General features: G+C 35.8%; 1 protein-coding gene across 4 annotated transcripts; it reads right to left on the bottom strand.

The window, feature by feature from the left end:
* Positions 1–6,301: 6,301 nt before the first annotated feature.
* On the bottom strand, positions 6,302–9,825 carry LOC112764702 (uncharacterized). Of its 4 annotated transcripts, none has more exons than XM_025810438.3 (5): positions 9,444–9,825; positions 8,727–8,813; positions 8,514–8,611; positions 7,706–8,022; positions 6,302–7,000 (listed from the first exon to the last, which is right to left on the bottom strand). In XM_025810438.3, the coding sequence occupies exons 2-5, from the start codon at positions 8,733–8,735 to the stop codon at positions 6,588–6,590; spliced, it is 837 nt and encodes a 278-aa protein (XP_025666223.1). In that variant the 5' UTR covers positions 8,736–8,813; positions 9,444–9,825; the 3' UTR covers positions 6,302–6,587. The 4 variants fall into 4 exon arrangements, with proteins under 4 accessions (XP_025666223.1, XP_025666221.1, XP_025666222.1 ...); XM_025810436.3 differs by having other exon boundaries at positions 9,487–9,825; XM_025810437.3 differs by having other exon boundaries at positions 9,471–9,804.
* Between the last annotated feature and the right edge of the window lie 455 nt (positions 9,826–10,280).

Raw genomic sequence — 10,280 nt, 5'->3', positions numbered from 1 at the left:
ATTGGTCCGCAACTTCTGTTTCATGAAATGAACAAAATTGGAGACCAAGTGATTTGGGAATCTAAAGCAATTAAGAATCCCAAAGCCATCTGCTGCCCTCTCTAGCCCTTATTGTCAATACACTTCTGGGGATTTAGACAGTAAATAGCATATACTATGATTGGCTGTGTTTGTAATTAACAATATATTGTTTAACTTGTGTAAAAAGCAAAAAATGCTTACATCAAATGTATATATGTGAATATTAATGTAAATGTTAATGTTAATATTTATATTTGATTCAAGATGGATTAATCATCTAAGATGCTAATTTATATATCTGTTGGAACTGTCTGGCTGCTGTTTTATTCCAGGTTCTCAATGATTGCAATCACTGTATTTACCAATACATTACAAACTCCAAAAGAACACAGTGAACCGAAATTAATACACTTGGCAAACCGAAAGTTGGAAACACACTAAACCCCTAAAACCTGAACCCTAAACCCAACCCTAAACACTAGAACCAGAACCCTGAACACTGAACCCTGAACCCATAAACCCTAAAATCCTAAAAACCTAAACCCTAAACCCTAAACCCCTAAAACCCTGAACCCTGAACCCCCAAACCCTGAACCCCCAAACTCCTAAAACCCTGAACCCCTAAAAACCTAAACCCTAACCCCTAAACCTTGAATTCTAAACCCTGAACCATGAACCCCTAAACCCTAAACCCCTAACCCTAAACCCTTAACCCTGAACACGGTGAACCAAAATTAATACACTTGGCGAACCGAAAGTTGGAAACACACTGAACCCCTAAACCCTGAACCCTAAATACTAAACCCTAAACCCTGAACCCTGAACCACTAAACCCTGAACCCTGAACCGCTAAACCCTAAACACTAAACCCAGAACCCTAAACCCATAAACCCTGAACCCATAAACCCTAAAGCCTAAAGCCTAAACCCTAAGCCCTAAACCCTGAACCCTAAAATCTTAAACCCTAAAAATCCATCCAAGAAAGAGTTTTAATAGTCCACCAATGTAAGTTAAAAATAATTATATTACTCTTTTAGATTTTTTAAATAATTTTTATTTAATTAATCACACAAAAAATGTAACTAGCACTACACCTGATTCCCATATCTCAAAACAAATTCTAATTATTCAACTTAGAAATTAATACACTAGACGAATCGAAAAACTACATATATCAATATAAAATTTCATAAAAAAGTGACTATTCATTAAAGATTAACAACATTCAGAAATTAACCCTACTATAAGCATGGTGAACCGAAATTTGCTCATGGGTGAACAAAAATTTACATTAATAAAAACTAAAACTTGTACAATCCTCTCTTGGATAATTCATATCTGGTGCATTGTAAAGAGTGGAGCTTGACTGAATCGATGATCCGGAGTCTAAAAGGTTCAACTACAAATTCGTAAATTAATTGTATATTAGCAAAATGAACAATTGAATTTAAACTAATCAAAAGCAAGTCAATTTTAACTCGCTTGGAGCTATCTTTTTCTTTTTCTTCATGGCATTGGAGATCTTTTTTTCCAAGTTTGATCCAAGTCTGTTCTTGGGCTGACCTCTTGTTTTGACACATGGTGGGCTTTAAAGATCATTCACATTGCTTAATGTCGCTTCTTTGTGGGTTAACAAACTTTTTCCTTTGCTTCTCTCTTGATATTCTTCCATCTCAGCCATGACCTTGTCAAATGCTCGGTGCAAAATTCTGGTCAACTCTTTAGACTCGGATGCAAATTCACATATATTGTGCGACCGAAACACCAATTCATCAAATCTCTTACTTCTTGGCTCCAGTAGAGGTTCATCTTGGCTGCTCTTGATGTGTGTATGCCTCCTCTTTATGTTCTTGCTCTAACGTTCCAATATGTATTTCGGTGCCACATTATACACTCGCTAAAAGCTTAGGACGCTTAGGGAATGGCGGCACAATATGCCCCTAGACTCAAACAACAAGCAATGGCACTTTACATCTCGTGATACTACATCATAGGTGACAACAAACTTGTTGAATGTGGAGTTGGAAACCTGCTCTATGACTTCATATGTTATGAAACCTAGGGTTGAATGCATTGATCTTGTGATATAGTTCAATTTACCTCTGAATTGAGCTTGAACTTCCCTGAACTTCTCATGGGTAAATACATGCTGAAACTGTGCCTCTATTGCTGATTTTATTGCGCACGGTATCATGGTGTGAAAATCTGCAGCATCGAATTCTCTCTCTGCTTGCTCTCTGTTTGCTAGGCAATTGTCATATTGCTTTACGAATTGTCTCAAGGAGTTATTCCGTGTGATGAACTTGTTAAAAAATGAATGCATGCTCTCGCTCCCTTGTGTGCTTCTCATCCAGGCCCAAAAGCAGTGATCCAAGTAAACCGGAATCCATATATTCCGATCCTCGTACAGCTCTGCAAACCAAACCGAACTCATAAGGTCTAGTGAACCTAAAACAATGCATGCTTTGGGAAAAAAAGATATGAGCATAAGAATAATTTGAATTGAAATCTCAATTACCTAAAAGCTACTTATTGCCTCCAAGGCCGTACTTTCCAAGGAAATCGATCCAAACAACACGGCTCATCTCTTGTTCAATTTCGTTGTTTCCCTTGTAACCATTTAGTTTGCTTGGGATCTTCTTCATAATATGCCAGATGCACCAGCGGTGAATTGTTGTTGGCATACACAACTCAATTGCCCTTTGAATCGATGCACATTGATCAGTAAGAATACCTTTTGGTGCCTTCCCTCCCATGCAACGTAGCCAACAATCAAATAGCCATTTGAATGATTGGATGTCCTCATTTTTCATCAGCGCGCATCCAAGATGTGTCGACTGGCCATGGTGATTCACGCCCACAAAAGAACCTAAAACCAAATTGTACCTGCATAAATAACAAGCACACGGTGGTGAACTGAAATATATACACTCACTGAACATCAAAAATATATTTGAAAGAACCAAATACCTGTTTGTGTTATATGTGGTGTCAAATGAAACCACGTCTCCGAAATAATCAAATGCAGCCATGCTTCTTGCATCAGCCCAGAATGCATGTTTAATGCAATGATCGTCTTCAAGGTTGAGCTCAAAGAAGAAATTTTGGTTCTTTTCTTTCATTCTTACTAGGTACTTCCCAAATTCTTTGGCATCATCTTCTTCAGAAATATTCCGTACTTCCCTTGTGATGTAATTCCTGACGTCTTTTTCTATAAAGCCTAGTTCATGGTGGCTACCAGCTGTTGCCACAAATGATTGGTAAGTCTTACTCGGTCTGATTCCGGATTCCTCATGGATTTCAATGGTGCGACACACGAACATGCTAAGCTCCCTGTGTTGTTTGAGCATCTCAGCCTGGTCTGGACAACAAGGATGTGAGTGATTCAAAACAACTTTGGAAATTGTCCAAAGACCGACATCCTTTATTATATATACGTGACCTTACAACCCAGCTGAAGGGTTTGTCTTCAAAGTGGGAGATATCTTTGATTTTCACCTCCCCTCTCTAGAGTATACAATTAGTTGATTCTTAATCTTGTCTCCGTCTTGAGTCTTGTTTCTTATTTTGGTGAAAAACCAGCAAGTTTAGAATAATGTTTGTAGAACTTTCTAGCTTCTTCTAGTGTCTTGAAAATCATTCCCACCTTTGGGACAAATTTTTCATCCACAACACAGCTGATCTGCACGGTGAACCGAAATCTTAGTTATGGTGAACTGAAATCTTAATTACGGTGAAACAAGTATATAGTGCTTAGGGAAAAAAACAGAATATATTCGTCTAATTTTTTTTAGACTCCTTTTTGCATACCGAACCGAACACATGCACATGCTAAATCACCTCTTTAGTACTTACCGAACCGAAAAGTTACTCACATTTACTCACAGTTACTCACACTCACAGTTACTCACAGTTACATATTATCAATTCAATTCAATTCAATTCAGATATAGATCACCTCAGTCCATTCAATTCACTTCAAATAAAATTAGCAATTTCATTCCATTAAATTTGATTCAAAATTCAAATAATCCAAACCTCATCAAATTGATGCGTTTCAGAAGAATCATCCAAATCGCACTCATTCAACTGATTTGAAGTTGATTCATTCAATGTTTCAATTCAAAAGTGTAGATCGAAGAAGAAAACGAAGAAGAAGATGAACGACGAAGCTAATTGCATTGAATCAATCCAGATCCATAATGCAGAGAAGAAAAACGCGAAAGAGGAGAACAAGGAATTTAATTAGGTTGAAGACGCGAAAGAAGTTTACGTTGTATGAAAAGGTTTACGTTGAGAAACGTTGATCATAAAAAATAAGGATTACCTTATATATGTTATAAAAGGCGCGTGTAAAACAAACGAGTGTGTGGGACATGGAGTGAAAGTTACTTGGATACCATTAGGGGTGGCAAAGCGGGCCGGCCCGCCCCAACCCGTCCCGCCCCGCCTAGGCCCGTCCCATAAACGGGGCGGACCGGCCCACCCCGCCAACTAAAATGGGTTCAAAATGCTAGCCTGCCTCGCTTTATGGCGGATTGGCGGGTTTGCGGGCTAGCTCGCTTCTTTTTTTTTAAAATAAAATTCATTAAAATTAACCAAAAAATAATAATTAAAAAATCAAATACAAATAAAAAATAGTCAAATTATAATATAATTTTATTATTATTTTTTTAATTTTTAACTTTAATAAAATTGTTCAAAATAATATTTGTCAATAGAATCATCTTTATTTTAAAAAATAAGTCACATAATTTGAGCATATATACGAAATTGTAAAATAAAATAAATAAAGTTAATAACTAAAAGAAGAATAAAAACAAAAAATGAAAAAAAAGTGTTTAAAAATTCTATAATTATTAATTTTATAATAGTAATCACTCTTTTATTTAATAAAAAAAAAAATCTTCGACCCGGCGGATCGGCCCGCCCCGCCCCGCCAAAACCCGCTAATTTGGCGGTGCGGGTTTGGCGGTTTTTTTTTTTAATTTGGCGAGCTCCAAATCCTAGCCCGACCCGCCTTTTTAGCGGGTTTAGCGGATCGGCCCGACGGGCTCGACCAGTTTTGCCACCGCTAGATACCATCCATGTAATTTTTACATGGATGTAGAGCTTTTCCGTATTTTTATATAGAAATTTTTAGTATTCTTAGTACTCTTTTTTAGTACGCTCTAATTTTACTATTATTATTCTATACAAAAAAATAATAGCTAAAAAATATATATAAACAAAAAAAATAAGAATTCTATAAAGAATAATAATATCCATGAGAGAGTACTAGAGAAAAAATATTATAAAAAAAGCAACAAAATAAATCATATGAATAATGAAGAACAAAATTGGAAGATAGATGAAAATATAAACGCAAAAGCTATCATTTTTAGCTTTGGCTAAACTTGGGTTGAAGAGCAGAATCATGTTTACGTTCAGAAGAAGAAATAGCCAAACTAAAAAGTGAAACTTTCAAAAAAACTAAACATACGTTTGATGCTTCAAACGCTAAGCCAAACACACCCTTAATTGCTAAATTTAATTTACTTTTCTCCCATTTGATATCTTGATATGTTTGTTTGATTGATTTAAAGTTTTGAACGCAAAAATGGCTTGAAAGAAATGAAAAAAAAAAAAAATATGCAAAGTGGAGAATTTAGGATGAAGTGGAGAATTCATGGCGACGCACACGCATACGCGTAAGAGGGAAGTCTGTCATGCGACGCGTACGCATAACCCACGCACGCGTACGCATGACAAACAGAAGCCACGTCAGGCTTTTCCGTTGGATCTAACGAAGGCATTTGGACGGAAGGACTAATCTGTCTAACTTTTAAAGACATTAGAGACTTGAAAGTATTTTTCAAAAGTATTTTTCAATTACTAGAGACAAAAATGTAACCTATTTTTCCTTTACTCAAAAAAATAAAAAAATAATAAAATATTCTGGAATAGAGCAGCAAGTATTACTTTAATCTTTATTTTTCTTTAGTTTCTTTGTGCTTGTTTTTTTGTTCTTAGTTGCTTTGTACTTCTTGCTCCACCTTGTTTTGAACTCCTTTACCTCAAAAACTAATTTGGATCAATTAGAAGGTTAAATTGAGTCGAAAATCCAATTTCAAAAGCCATTTTAAATATTACCTCAAGAATATTGAGAAATAATATACAGAATCATTACTAACGTGCAATAGGGACCTCCGGTCACTAACAAAAGCTTCACTCGACAGAGACAGTCGGGGAAAAAATAATATTATGTAACTATAATTACTAAATCAAGAAAAGCCACAGCTTAAAATACTACTTTAAAAGAATGCATTCCAAGAAAAGTAGAATCGTTAGACAATGTTCGTCACATTTTTAATTAATAAATGACAACACAAAAAATATTGAATCCTTTGACAAGGCACGAAAACCCAAGGGGCAAAATGCATTTTGCTTGCCCCGATCTTGAGATAGATACTAGCATTAGTATATAGGGTAATCTGGAACCCAGTAGGGTATCATTGATCAATTAGGTAAACAACATTGCCAGTGAGGAAAATTGAAACTCACATCAAAGACAGCGTTGCTAGCACTCACGATGACGCCACAGTTTGCCCATATCTTTGCATGACTCTTTTAGTGGCAAGGGCTGCAGCCTCGCTGGCACGCATTGTCCCAGTTGCCATAATTGCTGCAAACTCTTTGACAATCTCATCTTGAACCTTACTGCGAGCATCACCAAGGGGATCTCCTGTAACCCCTTTAGGAGATGACATTTGTTGTGCCTCACTTGTTGGTTTCGCAGAGGGTGACACTGAGTTTCCGGTCATCTTAGTTTTATCATCTCCGCTTTTTGATCCATCATCTGTGGACGAGTTAGGAACGCTAGTCTTTGCAGTGTTAATCAAGGGAGGTTGCAAAGGACTAGTTGTTGGAGGCCTAAATTGCGGTACCTGAGGAACTCCACCTGACTTCAACGTTGCCTCCAAATTCTGTATCATGGGCACTGGAAAATTGAGATTATAAATATAAGATTTCGGATTATGGAATACCAAGCACACATCAACATAAATGAAAAGGAAAAGCCTAAGGAATAATCATATCTTTATAGCAGTTTCAAGTTAACATCACATAATACATTGTGCTTGCAACTCTAGAGACCATTCTACATTCACAAAGGAAAATTCTTCAACACAGACCTGATAATTGTAGTTTGCAGATAACTATCAGAAAAATGGGAGGGGAGTAAGAGATGAGTAATTTTTACAGAGATGCAAAGCCACATTGAATGTTCAAGTAAGACGAAATAAATAAAAGTTACAAATTCAGATGCATGAAAACATTGATGTCATCAAGTTCCACATCCAAATGCATAAAAACACTTAAATGTCATCTACCATAAAATAGTTTCAAACACCCATATTTAATAGAATTCAACTTTCTTCTATTTTGCATAAGAACTTACTCTCTATCTAGTAGAGAATAAATACTTTTGATTGCAATTGCATTTGCCCCATTTGCTCTTCCACTAATATTGAGAAATAAATTCCCTACTTATTTTTACATTAGCATCTTTTAAATTCAAAACGCAGATTACTAGTAATAATAGTGCCTATCAATTCACTGGTAATAAAATTATCCATATCTAGGGGATGCGGACAACCATAACAATTGAGACTTGAAGTACAGAGTAAAGCAGACTATGACTTACATATAAGCGCACCCATTGGGCTGCTCATTACTTCATTAGGGAGTTGTAGGATATATTCTGGAATGGTTGAACCAACCAAAAATTGGGCAATTTCATTGGTAAAGTTGTTGCAATTGTGCGTAAGCAAACTATATGTCTCGGCTGTGTAACGGGGACTAATCTCCTGCAAATACATTTCAAACACATCCTTGGGGACATGTGTGACACCTAATTCTACCACTCTAAGCGGAGTTCCATAAGGTGTTGATCCAGCAAGAGAATGTTGCACGCCCGCACCGAAGTAATACTCATTACCATAAACCACAATTCCAGTGTGCCTGCAAACAAATAGAGATCCAAAGTTTTTAACACCCTTCCGATGTGTAAAAGGAAAAATAAAATAAAACAAAACTAAACATTCAAGATAATTGCATGAGCATGACTACAAAGGCATTAGAATGTTCTGCGTCATATATTATCAATTTCTACACTAGTTCAGCAAACAGAGTATGCAAGTTACAAATAACATTTTGATATGCCAATTTAATAAATAAAATATACAATAAAAAAAGAAAAATAATTGAACATTCAAGATATTTGGCCTGTCTACAGAGAAATGCAAGAGGAAAAGAAAAGTAAAGTAAAGGCATGAGAATGTACGGGATTTAGGAAAAAATATCTATTTCTGCACTATTTCAACAACTGCTCAAAATCCACAGATCAAAGCATCAAATTACACATCCTTACGAGTCCATATTGGTCGAGTAACATAACTGATTATTCATTCTGATCGAGAGCATTTAACTCATCACCAAAGAGATACACTCACCATATGCCCTCAATGGCTTTCCCCAAGAAAGTAGTTGAAAGCTGACGAGCAAGTCCTTGGCTTAGGTCATAAATATTTAGAGTAACCCTGTAATCCTCCTGCAATGATAAATTATAGGACAAATGTGTAAGCTATTGCAAAGCACAAAGTATATCAAACTACAAGAAAGTAACAAAAATAGGCAGAGATAATTAGTTTCACATATGCACATACCTCAGCCATCTACTGCAGTTGAATATAAACTAGTTAGCCTCCTATAAACTGTGTGGTGTTTGATATAATCAAATAGACCTCAAGAACCTGACAGAATCAATAATGCAGCTAGATAAGAGGCTTAAACAATCAACCATAAACCTTGGAAGGGACACAAGTCTTCAATTGAGAAGGATCCATGCATTTATATCAAAACACGCCAATTCTTTGCACTTGTTTTCACTTCTACCCCAATTTCGGATACATATGAAATAATAAATAAAACAAAAAATCTGTCATTTCTCGTTCCAAGTACCTTGGGCAGCACTTTGGGTACCTGTTTCTAAAAGAAAAAGCCAGAGAAACTATAAACAGAAACTCGTTTGGTTTTGGTTCTAAAATACATTTAAAATTTGACAAAATATTCTCGTATTTTCTATACTATCTAAACATGAGTACAGAAAATATCCTATCTCTGCCTATTTGTATCTGTATTAAAGAAAAAAGCCAAACGCGTATGAGATTAATTAAATCCAAACGCCATCATCAAAACTAAAAGAATCTGGGAAATAGATAATAATAATAATAATAATAATAACCAACAATGTTAACTGAAAATGCTATTGCTTTTTCGTTCCCAGAAATTAGGGCAGGACCAGCACTGCAAAGATTCAAAGTTTCAGATCCAATCCAGAATAACCATCAAAAACTAAAATTAAAATAAAAGATTATTCATACATCATAGTTAATTTCCGTAGAATATACCAGAGAGAGAACTAACAATGTGCGAAGGCAAGTAAGAATACGCGAAAGATTGTAGAAGGTAGCGCGAAATGAGAGGAGTTTCAATGCTACAAGCAATTGGAACGTTGAAAGCGGTGCATTCCTTTAAATAGAGGGGCGTTGGCCGTTGAGACTTGAGATCTGAATCTTCTATTCCCACCCCTTGTATGGTGTGCGTCTAATACCTTCCAGAAGAACCTACATACTAGCTTTGGTGGATGTTATTTAGGGGTGGCAACATGCACCCGAGGAAGGGTGCGATTGTCAATTCGATCCGCATAAATAATTAGGATAGGGTGTGAATAGGATGTGTGAATAGGATTTTTAGGTGCGGATTAAGCTCAATTTTATTCAACTCGCATTTTATAGGATTTAGATCCTCTAAAGTTTGAATTTTACTTTAGAGAGTAAAGTATGATCTTCTACCATTGAATAGTTTCTCTTTCATATTTATTATTGGTCCCACCTATAAAATTAATGGTGAGAGATCACACTTTACTCTTTAAAGTGAAATTCAAACTTTAGAGGTATATATATATATATATATATATATTGGGATAAGTATGATTTTGGTCTTCAATGTAGAGGTCGAAAATCGATTTCGTCCCTGACTTTTTTTTTCTTTAAAATAGTCTCCAAAGTTTCAGTTTATTTTAAAATCGTTCTTCAGACGAAAATACCCCTCTTCTTCCTCAACACACATCTTCTTTCTCAACATTAACTTATTGCAGCAGAAGCAGATACACAAATGCAGAAACAAAAACATGTAACAATGGATAACAACAAGCTCAA

This window comes from Arachis hypogaea, chromosome 17 (assembly GCF_003086295.3).
Source record: "Arachis hypogaea cultivar Tifrunner chromosome 17, arahy.Tifrunner.gnm2.J5K5, whole genome shotgun sequence".
Lineage (NCBI taxonomy): Eukaryota > Viridiplantae > Streptophyta > Magnoliopsida > Fabales > Fabaceae > Arachis > Arachis hypogaea.
This window is presented reverse-complemented; position numbering and strand designations above follow the sequence as displayed.

Bases quoted from the DNA above. Each gene is read 5' to 3' on its own strand.
- LOC112764702 (XM_025810438.3), bottom strand. The intron at 8,023-8,513 runs GTGAGTGTATCT...ATTTGTTTGCAG, and splicing joins AAAGCCATTGAGGGCATATG to GCACACTGGAATTGTGGTTT. The intron at 7,001-7,705 runs GTAAGTCATAGT...TCAATTTTCCAG, and splicing joins CCCAATGGGTGCGCTTATAT to TGCCCATGATACAGAATTTG.